General features: G+C 61.8%; 3 protein-coding genes, 1 long non-coding RNA gene and 1 other non-coding gene across 5 annotated transcripts; 4 read left to right on the forward strand and 1 right to left on the reverse strand.

Annotated features, from left to right (window-relative positions):
* Positions 1–388: 388 nt before the first annotated feature.
* On the forward strand, positions 389–1289 carry LOC117437792 (uncharacterized). The gene is made up of 3 exons (XR_004550503.1): positions 389–420; positions 1052–1145; positions 1228–1289. It is a non-coding gene; the product is annotated as an uncharacterized lncRNA (long non-coding RNA).
* Positions 1290–1726: 437 nt separating this feature from the next.
* PIH1D1 (PIH1 domain containing 1) lies at positions 1727–3593 on the forward strand. The gene is made up of 7 exons (XM_034072349.1): positions 1727–1920; positions 2531–2592; positions 2667–2751; positions 2828–2915; positions 2997–3093; positions 3243–3389; positions 3561–3593. Exons 1-7 carry the CDS (start codon positions 1884–1886, stop codon positions 3591–3593), a joined length of 549 nt encoding a protein of 182 aa, XP_033928240.1. The 5' UTR covers positions 1727–1883.
* Positions 3594–3920: 327 nt separating this feature from the next.
* Positions 3921–9785, forward strand: SLC17A7 (solute carrier family 17 member 7; the record flags this gene model as incomplete). Its single annotated transcript, XM_034072351.1, has 12 exons — positions 3921–3982; positions 4493–4721; positions 5533–5651; positions 6189–6303; positions 6385–6472; positions 6905–6991; positions 7181–7317; positions 7542–7688; positions 8526–8658; positions 8759–8869; positions 8965–9092; positions 9606–9785. Coding segments are annotated over exons 1-12 (1536 nt in total), but the record flags the coding sequence as incomplete, so codon positions are not given.
* Positions 9786–10484: 699 nt separating this feature from the next.
* On the forward strand, positions 10485–13667 carry RPL13A (ribosomal protein L13a). The gene is made up of 8 exons (XM_034072385.1): positions 10485–10529; positions 10743–10815; positions 11613–11678; positions 11963–12064; positions 12165–12250; positions 12869–12928; positions 13002–13124; positions 13552–13667. The coding sequence occupies exons 1-8, from the start codon at positions 10515–10517 to the stop codon at positions 13636–13638; spliced, it is 612 nt and encodes a 203-aa protein (XP_033928276.1). The 5' UTR covers positions 10485–10514; the 3' UTR covers positions 13639–13667.
* A 682-nt stretch (positions 13668–14349) lies between these two features.
* On the reverse strand, positions 14350–14422 carry TRNAK-UUU (transfer RNA lysine (anticodon UUU)). The gene has a single exon. It is a non-coding gene; the product is annotated as a tRNA-Lys (tRNA).
* Between the last annotated feature and the right edge of the window lie 860 nt (positions 14423–15282).

Below are 15282 nucleotides of genomic sequence, written 5' to 3' on the forward strand. Positions count from 1 at the left end.
AACCCCCCCATTGCCCCCATAACCCTCCCATTGCCCTCCCATTGCCCCCCATAACCCCCCCATTGCCATCATAACCCCCCCGTTGCCCTCCCATAACCCCCCATTACCCCCTCATTGCCCCATTGCCCGTCCATGGCTTCCCCATTGCCCCCATAGCCCTCCCATTACCCCTCATTGCCCCCCCATTGCCCCCCTCTTGCCCCCCCGTGACCCCCCCTCACCTCCCCCTCCTCCCCCCCCCCTCTCTCCGGCCCCTCCCCCATGGCAGCGAAGAGCTCTGGCACCGGGGGGGGCCCCAGCGCCGCCATGGCCGCTACCACCGAGAGGACCTCCGGGGGGGGCAGAGCGCCGGAACCATAGAGACGGAGGGGGAGGGGGACACGGTCACCACGAGACCGGAACCGGAAGTGCTTGAAGGAGGTGGGAAAGAGCGGCCGGTAACGGAGCGGTACGGGGGGGGGGGGGGTCTTAAAGGGATTGGGGGGGGTCGTAAAGGGACCCGGGGGGGGGGTCTTAAAGGGGCAGGGGGGGTTTTAAAGGGGCGGGGGGGTCTTAAAGGGATTGGGGGGGGGTCTTAAAGGGGCAGGGGGGGTTTTAAAGGGGCGGGGGGGGGTGTTAAAGGGCCCGGGGGGGGTTTAAAGGGATTGGAGGGGGTCTTAAAGGGATCGGGGGGGGTCTTAAAAGGATGGGAGGGGTCTTAAAGGGATTAGGGGGGTCTTAAAGGAACCGGGGGGGTTGTTAAAGGGACCTGGGGGCGTCTTAAAGGGACCGAGGGAGTCTTAAAGAGACAGGAGGAGTCTTAAAGGGGCAGGGGGAGGTCTTAAAAGGGCGGGGGGGGCCTAAAAGGCCCATGGGGGGGGTCTTAAAGAGACCCGGGGGGGTCTTAGAGGGACCGAGGGGGTGTTAAAGAGACTGGAGGAGTCTTAAAAGGGCGGGGGGGTCTTAAAGGGCCCATGGGGCGGTCTTAAAGGGACCCGGGGGGTCTTAAAGTGGCAGGGGGGTGTTAAAGGGGCCGGGGGGGGGGGTGTTAAAGGCCCCTATGGTGTTAAAGCCCCCCCAGCCCATGTCGGACCGGTCGCTGCTCTCGGCCCCCCTGGAGGCCCCCGGCCGGGCCGGATGCGGCGCTGCGGAGGCTCCTGCTGCAGGTGGGGGCCTGGGGGGGGCACAGACACGGGGGGGGGTCCCCGTGGTGCTCGGTGATAAAGGGACCCCCCCCCTCTTAAACAGGCAACGGAGGAGGAGGAGGAGCCCCCCCCACCCGGCCTCTCCCGTGCTGTCACCCCCAAGCCGGGTATGGGGCAATGGGGGGGTAATGGAGGGGTCAATGGGAGGCAATGGGGGGGGTCACTGGGGGGTAATGGGAGGCAATGGGGGGTCAATGGGGGGCGATGGTGGGGGCAATGAGGGGGTAATGGGGGTCAATGGGGAGGCAATGGGGGGGGTCACTGGGGGGTAATGGGGGTCAATGGGAGTCAATGGGGATCAATGGGGGGTCAGTGGTGGTCAATGTGGGGGTAATGGGAATGAGGGGGGGCTTGGGGTCAATGGAGATCAATGGGGGCAATGGGAGTTAATGGGAGTCAATGGGGATCAATGGGGGGCAATGGGGGGACAGTGGGGGGCAATAGGGATCAATGGGGGGGTTGGGGTCCATGGGGGGGCTGGGTCAAGGGGGGTCAATGGGGGGGATTGGGTCTCACGGTCCCGTCCCCCCCCCCCAGGGCTGTGCGTGAAGACCCGCGAGGCGGGGGGGCGGGGCCAAGGTGTTCCTCAACGTCTGCCATTCCCGGGAGGTGCCGCCCCCCCCGCCGCTGTCCCCCGATGAGCTCTGGCGCCTCCTGCACGGCCCCGACCCCTCCCCCGAGGTCAACTTCCGGATCCCCATGAGCCTGGGGGAGCCGCACGCGGAGCTGGACAAGGGTGAGAGCAGAACAGCCCCAAAGCACCCCAAAATACCCCCAAAATCAGCCCAAAATACCCCAAAATCACCCCAAAACAGCCCTAAATCACCCCAAAATTACCCAAAATACCCCAAAACAGCCCAAAATCATCCTTACAAAACCCAAAATCACCCCGAAATACCCCAAAATCACCCCAAAATCACAAAAAATACACCAAAATCACCCCAAAACAGCCCCAAATCACCCCAAAATACACCCAACATCACCCCAAAGCAGCCGTAAATCACCTCTCAATCACCCCAAAACAGAGCCAAATATCCCAAAACAGCCCAAAATCACCCAAAACAGGCCTAAATCACCCCAAAGTAACTCAAATTCACCCCCAAACAGCCGCAAATATCCCAAAACAGCCCAAAATCATTCTGAAATGTCCCAAAATCAATCCCTAATCAAACCAAAAATACTCTCAAACTTATTCTTCAAACAGCCCAAAACCAACCCCAAAATGTGCCAAAATCACCCAAATTCACCCCAAAAATACCCCCAAATCACACTATAATCACCCTAAAACACCCCAGACACACCCCCCCCTTACCCCCCCACCCCTTAACCCCCCATTGCCCCCCCAGCCGGCCAGCCCTGCACTGCCTATGACGTTGTGGTCAACTCCGGCTTCTTCCACACCCTCAAGGTATGGGGGGGTTGGGATATGGGGGGTCAAAGGGGGGATGTTGGGGTGCTCTGACCCCCCCTTTCCCCCCCCAGGCTGACCCCATGTACCTGGAGTTCTTCCTCACTGTGGCTATGGAGGGGCTATCAGAGAAGTACGGGGTGGAGCTGGACCTCAGTGGTAAAGGGGGGGGCAATGGGGGGGAGGCAATGGGGTCACCCCACGGCCCCCCCCCATTGTGTCCCCCCCCTTTAAGACTGGAGGGTGCTGCAGAACCGCAAGTTCCTTGGCTCCATCTCAACCCAGAGCATCCGGATGCGGCCCCGCATCCAGGAGCTGGAGGAGTGAGTGCCCCCCCCCTCCCCATATTGGTACTGTCCATCTCCCCCCCCCCACCCCAATTGACCTCCTCATCCTTCCCACAGCCACCCCTCTCTGGACCCCCCCATGTTCGTGGTAGTGGCTGAGCCCTCGGTTGAGCACCCAAAGGTGCTGCAGGCACGGGTGCTGCTGCCCCATATCGTGAGTTAGGGGGCAATGGGGGGGTTATGGGGCACTGGGAGGGTGTTATGGGGCCGGGTTCCCCCTTAATCCCTATGGGGAGGGGGTGTTTAGGACCCAGGCGCTTCCCTGCGGCTGACCCCGCCCCTTTCCCCTCTGGCCACGCCCAGGAGGGGGCGGGGTCTCTGCACCTGGGCCTGAACCAAGAGCGCTTGGAGCTGGGGGGGGCCGAGGGGGGCGCCCCCCTCCTACAGCTGGAGCTGCCCCTCCCCCCGGACCCCACCCGCTGCCACGCCCACTTCCACCGCGGTACCAAGGTAACGGTCGCCATGGCAACCATGGCCCCCCCTTAACCCCCCCTCACCCCCCTTTACTCCTTTAACCCCCCCATTAACCCCTATTGACCAACCCCACCCCTTTAAGCCCCGCCCCTTTAAACCCCTCCCATTTAAGCCCCTCCCCTTTTGACTCTCTTCTCCCCCCCCCAGGTTCTCACCGTGACGATGCCGCTGGAGCTGTGACCTTTGCCCTTTGCCCCCCCCTTTTGTACGTGCCCCCCCCAATAAACCATCACTTGTGTCCTCCCATCCACCAGGGGTCGCTCTGCTGCCCCCCCCCCTTTTATTGCCCCCCCCCCGCTTCCCCATAGGGATAAAGGGGGGGGTGGGGGGGGGGGGGATTTAGCTCTGAGCTGGAGGCGGGGGGGGGGGGCAGCGAAGGGAGAAGGGAAGAGGAAGAGGAGGAGGAAGAGGGGAGCAACCAAGTGGGGCAAGGAGGGGGGGGGGCACCCAACATCTGGGGGGGGCACCCATCACGTGGGGGGGGGCAGGATGGAGCCCTGAGGCGCAATGCAGCTCAACAAGGACGAGTTCCGCAGGGTGCTGGGGGCCGGGCTCGGGCGCCTCCATCGGTGAGTGATGGGGGGGGTAAAAGGGGGTCAGGGGGGGGCCTATTGGGGGGGGGGGGGGGTTGGGGTCAGGGCTGCTCTATAACCCCCCCCTTTATTCCCATCTCATTCCCCCTCCCAATCCCCCCCATTCCATCACAGGGGGAAGTGGCAATGGGGGGGTCCATTGTGGTGTTGGGGGGGGGGTTAAGTTTAGGGCTGTTCCATAACCCCTCTCCATTCCCACCCTATTTCCCCCCCAACCCCCCCATTAACCCATTATATGGGGGGGGCTTTGTATCCCACCCCTTTACCCCCCCTTTGGGTACCGCACACGTGTGTTCACACGTGTCCCCCCCCCTTCCTATGTGCCCCCCCCCTCCCTTCCCATGTGCTGAGCCAGGGGATTTAGCGCTGTGCTTAATCCCTCGCTATGGGACGGGAGGGGCCACTTGAGGACATGGGTGGGGGGGGGTGGTTTCCATAAGTGCTATAGGCTCTATAGGGGGTGACCCCCCCCTCCCCCCCCCATAGGCTGTTGGAACGGCGTCAGGACGATGCGGAGGGGCTGGAGCTGAGCTCGGGGGGGGCCCCGGTGGGCACCGGCCCCCCCCGCCCCCCCGTCGTGGACTGCACCTGCTGGGGCCTCCCCCGGCGCTATGGGATCGCCATGCTCTGCGCCGTCGGCTTCTGCATCAGCTTCGGCATCCGCTGCAACCTGGGGGTGGCCGTGGTCAGCATGGTCAATGGGGCCCATGGGCAGGTAGGGGCTATGGGGGGGGGGCAATGGGGATAGGGATATAGGGGGGTTATGGGGGCCTGAGGGCTATGGGGATATGCAATGGGAGGGGTATAGGTGGTTATAGGGGGGCTATGGGGCAATGGGGATAGGGTATGGGGGGATATAGGGAGGTTATGGGGGCCTGAGGGCTATGGGGATATGCAATGGGGGAGATATAGGGGGTTATAGGGGGGCTATGGGTCAATGGGGATAGGGTATGGGGGGATATAGGGGGGTAATGGGCGCCTGGGGGCTATGGGTATATGCAATGGGGGGATATAGGGGGTTATAAGGGGTTATAGGGGGGTTATGGAGGTCTGGGGGGCAACGGGGATATGGTATGAGAGGGTTATAGGGGGCTTATGGGGATCCTGGGGGCTCTAGGGATATGGTATAAGGGGATGAGGGGGTTATAGGGGGGTTATGGGGGGCTGGGGGGTCTGCAGACATGGTATGGGGGGGTTATGGAGGGATATGTGGGGCTGGGGGGCTACGGGGTTAAGGTATAGAGTGAGTGTGAGGGGGTTATAGAGGGCCTATGGGGCCTGGGGGTCTTTGGGGATATGGTACGGGGGCATACAGAGCGTCATACGAGCATTATAGGGGGCTGAAGATCTATGGGGTTATGTATGGGGGGTTATGAGGGGATATATGGGGACTGTTGGGGGTTTATGGGAGGCTATGGTGTGACCCGTGCCCCATGTGGGGCCATGGGGGGGGGGGGAGCTGTAGGGAAATGAAGCGGCACCGAGGGGGTCTCCCCCCCATATTTACCCCCCTCCTCCCCCCCCAGCGCCCACAGTTCAATTGGGACCCCGAGACCGTGGGGCTCATCCATGGCTCCTTCTTTTGGGGCTACATCGTGACCCAGATCCCGGGGGGCTTCATTGCCCAGCGGTTCGCGGCCAACAGGTACAGGGGGCGGGGCATAAAGGGGGCGGGGCCTGAAGGGGGCGGGGCCACCGAGGGCAGGGCACCGCCCCCTGCCTTCATTGAGAATGGTGAAGCCAATGGAAAGGGGCGTGGCCTAAAGGGGGCGTGGTCATTACGGACAGAGCTCCGCCCCCTGCCTTCATTGAGAATAGTGAGGCCAATGGGAAGGGGCGTGGCCTAAAGGGGGCGTGGCCATGGAGAGGATGTAGTTCACGGCCCTGTATAGAGACCCAATAGAATGTCCTATAGACCCAGTGACAGCCTCAGGCTCCATTGATGGCAATGGGGGGAGGGCGGAGCTTGAGGGGGCGTGGCCTAAAGGGGCGTGGCGAGGGAATTCCCTTCTTTTTCCTGTGCTTGGGAATTGGGATCGTGGGAATTCTGTTTTTCCCACCATTAGAATGGGTTAAAGGGTGGGAATTCCTTCCCATTGTGTTAACGGGAGTGGGCGTGGCCTCGAAGAGGGGGCGTGGTCTGCCAGGGGGCGTGTCCCCGCTGAAGCCCCGCCCCCCACAGGGTCTTCGGCCTGGCCATCGTGTCCACCTCCCTCCTGAACATGCTGATCCCGTCGGCCGCCCGCACCCACGTGGGCTGTGTCGTCACCGTGCGTGTCCTGCAGGGATTGGTGGAGGTGAGGGCGCCGCCGCAGCCCATTGGCTGCCGGGGGTGGGAGGGGGCGGGAGGAGCCTCCCCATTGGCTGTCGGTCCCCAGGGTGTGACGTACCCGGCCTGCCATGGCATCTGGAGCAAGTGGGCCCCCCCCTTGGAGCGGAGCCGCCTGGCGACCACGGCCTTCTGCGGTATCACGTGACCCCCGTGACCCCCCTGTGACCCCTGTGTGACCTCCCTCTGACCTCCAGGTGACCCCAGTGGGAGCCTTCGGTGACCCCTGCCTGACCCCAAATGACCCCCATGTGACCTCGGGTTAACCCCTGCGTGATCTGGCATGACCTCTGTGCCCTCTGTGTGACCCTTGTGTGACCCCAATGGCCTTCTGCTGACGCCTGGGTGACCCTTGCATGACCTTTATGACCTCTAGGTGACCCCATGTGACCCATGGCTGACCCCATCTGACCCACAGATGACCCCACGTGACCCCCATGTGACCCATAGATGACCCCAGATGACCTGTGTATGACCCCACATGACCCCATGTGCCCCATAGATGATCTCATCTGACCCATAGATGACCCCATATGACCCACGAGTGACCCCTTGCCCCCCCCCCCCAGGTTCATACGCAGGGGCAGTGGTGGCCATGCCGCTGGCCGGGCTCCTGGTGCAATACACGGGGTGGAGCTCAGTGTTCTACGTCTATGGTGAGGGCCCCCATTGAGCCCCATTAAACCCCATTGATCCCCATTGATCCCCTTTGAACCCAATTAAACCCCATTGATCCCCATTGAACCCCATTAAACCCCATTGAACCCCATTGAATCCATTGAATCCTATTGAACTTCATTGAGCCCCATTAGCCCCATTACCCCCATCACCCCCATTGCCCGCAGGCAGCTTCGGGGTCTGCTGGTACCTGTTCTGGGTGCTGGTGTCTTATGAGAGCCCCGCTCAGCACCCGACCATCAGCGCTGAGGAGAGGAAGTACATTGAGGAGAGCATCGGGGAGGGCGTGGGGGCATCTGTGCGGGTGAGCCAGGGGCAATGGGGGTAATGGGGGCAATGGGGGTGATGGGGCAATGGGGGATGATGGGGTGATGGGGGCAATAGGGGTGATGGGACAGTGGGGATAATGGGGGTGATGGGGTAATGAGGGTAATGAGGTTAAGGGGGGGTAATAGGGTTAAGGGAGGTAATGGGGATAATAGGGGGGTAAAGGGGGGATAATGGGGGTAATGCCCCCCCCTCCTTCAGCTGCCCACCCCCTGGCGCCACTTCTTCACGTCCCTCCCTGTCTACGCCATCATCGTGGCCAACTTCTGCCGCAGCTGGACCTTCTACCTGCTGCTCATCAGCCAGCCTGCCTACTTCGAGGAGGTCTTCGGCCTTGACATCAGCCAGGTGGGACCCCAGCAGCCCCCCATAGCAGGGGGAGCATCTATAGGGCACCCTATAGACCCTGGGACCCCCCCCCCATAGCCCCTATGCAGCCCTATTCCCACTGGGTCCTAGTGCTCACCCAGCCCCTCTTCACTGGGTCCTAGTGCCCCTCTCTCCAGTACCCATTGCCCTGCTGGGTCCTAGTGCCCCTCTGCTCCAGTACCCATTGCCCTACCGGGTCCTAGTGCCCCTCTGCTCCAGTACCCATTGCCCTGCTGGGTCCTAGTGCTCCTCTGCTCCAGTACCCATTGCCCTGCTGGGTCCTAGTGCCCTTCTGCTCCAGTACCCATTGCTCTGCTGGGTCCTAGTGCCCCTCTACTCCACTACCCATTGCCCTGCTGGGTCCTAGTGCCCCTCTGCTCCAGTACCCATTCCCCTGCTGGGTCCTAGTGCCTCTCTGCTCCAGTACCCATTCCCCTGCTGGGTCCTAGTGCCCCTCTGCTCCAGTACCCATTGCTCTGCTGGGTCCTAGTGCCCTTCTGTCCAGTACCCATTGCCCTGCTGGGTCCTAGTGCCCCTCTGCTCCAGTACCCATTTCCCTGCTGTGTCCTAGTGCCCCTCTGTCCAGTACCCATTGCTCTGCTGGGTCCTAGTGCCCCTCTCTCCAGTACCCACTGCCCTGCTGGGTCCTAGTGCCCTTCTGCTCCAGTACCCATTGCCCTGCTGGGTCCTAGTGCCCCTCTGTCCAGTACCCATTGCCCTGCTGGGTCCTAGTGCCCACCCAGTCCCTCTTCCACCTCCCCTCCCAGTGTCTTAGTGCCCCTCTCCCCCTAAGCGCCACCCCCCATCTCCCCCCAGGTGGGGCTGCTCTCAGCCCTGCCCCATCTGGTGATGACCATCGTGGTGCCCATCGGGGGCCAAGTGGCCGATTTCCTGCGCTCCAGGGGGATCATGTCCACCACCAACGTGAGGAAGATGATGAACTGCGGAGGTGAGGGGGGGATCAATGGGGCAGGGCCATGATGGGGCCACAAGGGACACAGGGCCCATAGGGAAGACCTCGACCCCTTGCTCCCCCCCCCCCCCCCCAGGGTTCGGCATGGAGGCGACGCTGCTGCTGGTTGTGGGGTACTCACACTCCCGCGCTGTTGCCATCTCCTTCCTCGTCCTGGCCGTGGGCTTCAGCGGCTTCGCCATCTCTGGTGAGGGCAGGGATGGGGCCAAGCACGGCTTTGGGATGGGGGGGGGACCCTGACCATGTCTGTGCCCCCCCCCCTTACCCCACATGCTCCTTTAGGGTTCAATGTGAACCACTTGGACATCGCCCCCCGCTATGCCAGTGTCCTCATGGGGCTCTCCAATGGCGTGGGGACGCTCTCGGGCATGGTTTGTCCCCTCATCGTGGGGGCCCTCACCCGGCACAAGGTGGGGGGGGGACACAGAGTCTGGGGGGCGCACTAGGACCCAGGGGGAATAGGGATTGGGGTGGCATTGGGAGCCTTTGGGGCTATGGGATGGGTACTAGGACCTGGGGGAGGGGGGGTGGAATAGGGTGTATGGGGGGGGTACTAAGAGCCATGGGAAGGCATTGGGAGCCTTTGGGGCTATTGGGTGGGCACTAGGACCTGGGGGGGGGGGGGGGGAATAGGGTGTATGGGGGGTACTAAGAGCCATGGGGAGGCATTGGGAGCCTTTGGGGGTATGGGGTGGGCACTAGGACCTGGGAGGGGGGGGGGAATAGGGTGTATGGGGGGTACTAAGAGCCATGGGGACCCATTGGGGGCAATAGAACCGTTAGGGGGTGCATTAGGTACCATGGGGTGGGCAGCGCTAGGACCCGGGGGAGCCTCACCGACCCCTCTGGCCCCGCCCTCTCCTTGAACCGCGCGTTCCGATTGGCCGGCGTGTCTGCGGCGTCGCGCCCTGATTGGCTGTCAGACGCGGGAGGAGTGGCAGTGGGTGTTCCTGATCGCGGCGCTCGTGCACTACGGGGGCGTGGCCTTCTACGGAGCCTTCGCCTCGGGGGAGCTGCAGTGGTGGGCGGAGCCTGCGAGGGAGGAGGCGGAGCCTCTGGCGCCGAGGGGCGGGGCCAGCGACGAGGAGGAGGAGGAGGAGGAGGGAGGGGAGGGGGAGGAAGGAGGAGGAGGTGGGGGGGGAGGGGGACCCCCGGGGGGGGCCCCCCCTGAGCTACGGGGCCACTGGGACCACCCCGACCCCTGCACCACGTGGGGAGACCCCCTGAGACCCCCCCAATAGCCCCTGGGACCCCCCTTGGCACCATTGGGACCCCCCCCAACTCCCCATGGACCCCCCAGGACCCCTTGGGCCCCCCCCGGCTCCCCCCAAGGGTCCCCCCAAGAGCACCAAAGACCCCCCCCCGAACCCCCAAGGACCCCCTCAGCCCCACCCCCACGACCCCCTCCCCCCCCCAGGCTGCCCTCCCCCCGTTGTTGTGCCCCCTGCTCTGTACATATATAAATACAGGGGGGGCTGCGGCCCCCGGATCAGCCCCTGGGCTCTGTGTGAAGTGATGGGGGCACTGGGGTGAACTGGGATGTACTGGGAAGCACTGGGGGGGGGTTACTGGGGGTGCCCCTGCAGGGTCCGGGGGGGGCTTTAGGACCCTGCGGACGCTCGGGAGGGCGCGACCGCGGCCTCTATGTCCATAAAAGGCCGTGAGGAGGCGTGGCCTAACCGCGGCATGGCCACGCCCCCTCACTGGCAGCTCCGCCCCCTTCCTGGCAGCTCCGCCCCTCCCCATAACGTCACTTCCGCCCCTGAAGCGGCGGAAGGGGGGACCCCGCGGCGCGCCGGGGGCGGAGCCTCTTTCTCGAGCGGGCGGCGGCCATGGCGGAGCCGCGGGTGAGGGACCGGGGCCTGGGGGGGGGCCGGGGGGGTCCATTGGGATCCATTGGGATCCATTAGGGTCCATTGGGATCCATTGGGATCGGGGGGGGTCCCGGTGCGGGGGGGGGGGGGGTTCGGGGCCTGGGGGGGGGCTCGGTTGGGCCTGGCCACGTGGAGGCCTCGGGGCCTCCGGTGCGTCCCCCCCCGGTAACGGTGCCGGTGCCGCAGGTGCTGGTGATCGATGGCCGCGGACACCTCCTGGGGCGTCTGGCGGCGATCGTGGCCAAGCAGGTGCTGCTGGGTGAGTGCGGGGAACGGGGCCTAATGGGGGGGAATGGGGCCTAACGGGGGTGAATGGGGGTGAATGGGGCCTAATGGGGGGGAACGGGGCCTAATGGGGTGTTAACGGGGTCTAAAGTGTGTTAACGGGGCTTTAACGGGGGTGAACGGGGTGTAAGGGGGGCTAAAGGGTTTTAATGGCAGCTAAATGGGATTTAATGGGGCTTAACGGGGTTTAATGGGCCATAATGGGGGTTTCGGGGGATCTAAAGGGGGTTAATGGGGTTTAAGGGGTTCTGAAAGGTGTCAGTGGGTTTTAACGGGGGTTAATGGGGTTAAACGGAGCATTTGGGGTTCAATGGGGTTTGAGGTTTTAATGGGGTTTAGTGGGGTTTAAGAAGTTCTAATGGGTTTCAATGGGGTTTAAGGGTTTCTAATGGTGTTCAGTGGGGTTTAAGGGGTTCTCATGGGGTTCAATGGGCCCCCCCCCGGCGCTGGGATGACCCCCAGGTCCAGAGCTTCGCGGCCATGAGCGCGGCCTCATGCACCTCCAGCTGAGCGCCGGGGGGGGTGGGGTTTGGGGGCCCGGGGGGGGGGAGAGGTGGCAGCACTGAACTGGAACTGAGCATCCCCTTGTACCCCCATTGTCCTTTGTGCCCCCCCATTGTCCTTTGTGCCCCCCCATATCCCTTTGTGCCCCCCATATCCCTTGTACCCCCATATCCTTTTGTGCCCCCCCATTGTCCTTTGTGCCCCCCCATATCCCTTTGTGCCCCCCATATCCCTTGTACCCCCATATCCCCTGTGCCCCCCCCCCAGGCCGCCGCGTGGTCGTGGTTCGCTGCGAAGGCATCAACATCTCTGGCAATTTCTACCGCAACAAACGTGAGCATCCCTATGGGGGGGGCCCTAAATCCCCTTTAACCCCCCAAAACCCCCTCTATCCCCCCCCAAAACCCCGTTTATCCCCCCCCAAACCCCCTTTAACCCCCCCAAAACCCCTTTTATCCCCCCCTAAACCCCCTTTAACCCCCCCTAAATTCCCTTTAACCCCCAAAAACCCCCTTTAACCCCCCCAAACCCCCTTTAACCCCCCCAAAACCCCCTTTATCCCCCCAAACCCCCTTTATGGGGTTGCTATAAACGCCCCCCCTTTGTGCCCCCGGCAGTGAAGTTCTTGGCCTTCCTGCGCAAGCGCATGAACACCAACCCCTCGCGGGGGCCCTACCACTTCCGAGCCCCCAGCCGCATCTTCTGGCGCACGGTGAGAGGTGAGCACCGGGGGGGGCCATAGGGGGACACCCCCCCCCCCCAAACCGCTATGGGGGTACCCCAATAACCAACCCCTCCTTCCTTTGTGCCCCCCCCCAGGGATGCTGCCCCATAAGACCAAGCGGGGGCAGGCGGCGCTGGAGAGGCTGAAGGTGTTCGATGGGATCCCCCCCCCCTATGATAAGGTGAGGGTGAGGGGGCCTGAATGAGCCCCCCCGGATCATAATGGGAACCTCCCACACGTTCCTATGGGCCCCCCCTTGTGTCAATGATGCTCTTTTACCTACATTGGTCGATGACTGCTGAGAGAAACCTCAACACTGAGACACTGGGGCTGCTCTTGACCCCCCCAAACCCCCCCTTAAACCCCTTTGGACCCCCCCAAACCCCTCCTTAATCCCTTTAGGTCCCCCCAAACTCCTTTTAAACCCCTTTAGATTCTCCCAAACCCCCCTTAACCATTTTGGACCCCCCCAAGCCTCCATTAACCCCATTTGGTCCCCTCCAAACCACCCTTTAGACCCCCCTTGCTTAGATCCCCCCTTGCACCCCCCCCTTAACCCTTTTAGACCCCTCCAAAACCCCTCCTTAACCCCCTTTGAACTCCCCCAAACCCCACTTCACCCTCTTCAACCCCCCCAAGCCCCCCATTAACCCCATTTGGACCCCCCCAAACCGTCCTTTAGACCCCCCCCTTAATCCATTTGCACTCCTCCTTAACCCTTTCAGATCCACCCCCAAATCCCCCCTTTGGACCCCCCCAAACCTCACTTGGACCCTTCCATGTTCTCTCCCCCCCCCAGCGCAAGCGCATGGTGGTTCCGGCCGCACTCAAGATCATCCGCTTGAAACCCACTCGTAAGGTAAAGCTTTAAAGGGTTTTGGGGACCCCCCCATGGTTTTGGGGTCCCTTTGACCCCCCCCGATCCCCCCCAGTTCGCATACCTGGGCCGCCTGGCGCATGAGGTGGGCTGGAAGTACCAGGCGGTGACGGCAGCACTGGAGGAGAAGAGGAAGGAGAAGGCAAAGCTGAGATACAACAAGAAGAAGAAGCTGATGGTAAATGGGGGGCACCCTAAAAACGGGGGGGGGGGCAAAGACCGGAGGGGGGCACCCCAAAAATGGGGGGGCTCGAAAACTGATGGGTGGTACCATAGGGATGAACAGAGCATCCTTAATGGGGGGGCACCCTAAAAGATGGGGGGGACCCAAGAAATGTGTGGGGCACCTAAAAATGAGGGGGAGCATTAACAGGGCTTTAAAAGGGATGGGTTTGAAGCCATTATACAATGGAAATGGGGTGGGGGGGACCCCAAAAGTGATGGGCATTTTAGGGATGAGCAGAGCACCCTAAAGTGGGGGAGGGGGATTAAAGGGGTTGGAAAGGGATGGGTTTGAAGCCACCCCAATGGAAATGGGGGGATTTAAAGGGGCAGGGGGGCCCCACAAAGACCCCCTTTAATGCCCCCCCCCCCTTTGATTGCAGAGCCTGCGGCGCAGAGCTGAGCGCAACGTGGAGGCCAAGACAGCACCATTCACAGCGGTGCTGAGGCACCACGGGCTGCTGCTGTGAATAAAGGGGCTGGTTTGGACTGGTTTTAAGTGGTTTGGACTGGTGTGCACTCATTTGGAATGGCTTGAACTGATTTGGGTTGGTTTGGATTGGTTTGAACTGGTTTGCACTGGTTTGGTGATGTCCCCACCATTGACACCCTGTGTGTGTGGCTGCTCCAAAGCTGGGTTCAGAGCTTGGACCCCAAGTCCCATGCATGGAAGCCTTGAATGGGTGCTCCAATGGGGCTCAGCCCCAGCCCAAATCCTGCCCTTCGGGGGCTCTAAACCACCCCCCCTTGACCAGCTATGGGGCTCACAGGGGTTGGGGGGTGGGGATTGACTCCAGATTCATTGGGTAACACAAAACCACACCGGGCCCAGCGTTTTGGGGCTGAAAAGGTTGGATTTGGGGGTTAAAAATGGCGAAATCCTTTATTATGGGGCCCACAATGAGGCAACGCTGGGGTTTGTGGGAGTGGGGATCCAGCAGCAGCATCCCCCGTGCCCCCCCATCATCCCTTGAGTTGGTTCGTTCCGCGCTGCCTCAGCGGCCGGTATGGACTCATCCATGTGCGGTAAAGGGGGGGGGGACACCAGGATCGAGGACCCGAGGCTGAGGCAGCCGCAATGGAACCGGAGCGGTCCCGGCACGCACGGAATGGAGCCCAAAAGCAGAACCCAAGGCACGGGAAGCACCAATGGGATCCAAAGGGCAAAAGGAAGCGGCGCTCGCCCGAACAGGGACTTGAACCCTGGACCCTCAGATTAAAAGTCTGATGCTCTGCCGACTGAGCTATCCGGGCTCCTGCTGGAGCCGCAACGGGGCCGCCCCATGGGCTGGCGTTTGGGGCCACCAGAAACGGGGAAAACACCCCAAAATGGGCTTTTTTTTGTGGTGTTAAAAGCGTTTTGGGTGGAAAACAAGCGAGAACGGGAAAATGAGCGGACCTGAGTGAGAACCGCGGCTCAACTCCGCCGTGGACCAATGGGATGGCTGCGGGGGGTAGGACAGCGGCCAATCAGCGGCCAGGGGAAGGAGCCGGTCAATGGTGTGGGCCACAGGGCTGCGAGACCGGCGTTAAAACGGCTTTAACGGGTGAAAACCGGCGTTTAAACGGGGAACTGAGTCCGGATTCAGTCGGTGCTCTCCTGCATAGGCTTAGACGGGGCTAAAGGGTTCTTAAAGTGGGGTTTTACTGCATAGAGGGTAACAGGATGAAGTCAATGGGGGCATTTTCAATAGGGGCATTCCTCCAACGACCACCACGGACCTTAGAGGACACTCCTGGCATTCCCAACAGGGTCTTGTCCACATGCAGGGGGAAAGGGTGGGCAGAATGAATGTGCCTGTAATAAAGGTACATAATATAGACAAAGATACACTATATAGATAAATATACGTATTACAGACAGCTGTAAACTGCCTCCTCTCCGTGTGTGAAGCAGGCGGAGCGGTCCCCATGACCCGGTACCGGAGTCAAACCCTGCCTGCTTGGAGCTCGGTACCACGACGCTGCCTTTACCCTCGGGCCTCTCAACCCCCTTTAGCTTCATAGCAATGAGGCGGCTCCAAACCGCACTCTGCTATTGGCTAGAATAGAGCGCCGTTCTATTGGTTCGATGAGACAGCCAATCAGAGCACGCCGTTTGGATCCGCTAGAAG

The sequence above is a fragment of the Melopsittacus undulatus genome, chromosome 27 (genome assembly GCF_012275295.1).
Source record: "Melopsittacus undulatus isolate bMelUnd1 chromosome 27, bMelUnd1.mat.Z, whole genome shotgun sequence".
In the NCBI taxonomy this organism is placed as follows: Eukaryota; Metazoa; Chordata; class Aves; order Psittaciformes; family Psittaculidae; genus Melopsittacus; species Melopsittacus undulatus.

Bases quoted from the DNA above. Each gene is read 5' to 3' on its own strand.
- PIH1D1 (XM_034072349.1), top strand. From the start codon at position 1,884: ATGAGCCTGGGGGAGCCGCACGCGGAGCTGGACAAGG. The intron at 1,921-2,530 runs GTGAGAGCAGAA...TTGCCCCCCCAG, and splicing joins GCACGCGGAGCTGGACAAGG to CCGGCCAGCCCTGCACTGCC. The intron at 2,593-2,666 runs GTATGGGGGGGT...TTCCCCCCCCAG, and splicing joins GCTTCTTCCACACCCTCAAG to GCTGACCCCATGTACCTGGA.
- RPL13A (XM_034072385.1), top strand. The intron at 10,816-11,612 runs GTGAGTGCGGGG...CCCCCCCCCCAG, and splicing joins GGCCAAGCAGGTGCTGCTGG to GCCGCCGCGTGGTCGTGGTT. The intron at 11,679-11,962 runs GTGAGCATCCCT...TGCCCCCGGCAG, and splicing joins CAATTTCTACCGCAACAAAC to TGAAGTTCTTGGCCTTCCTG.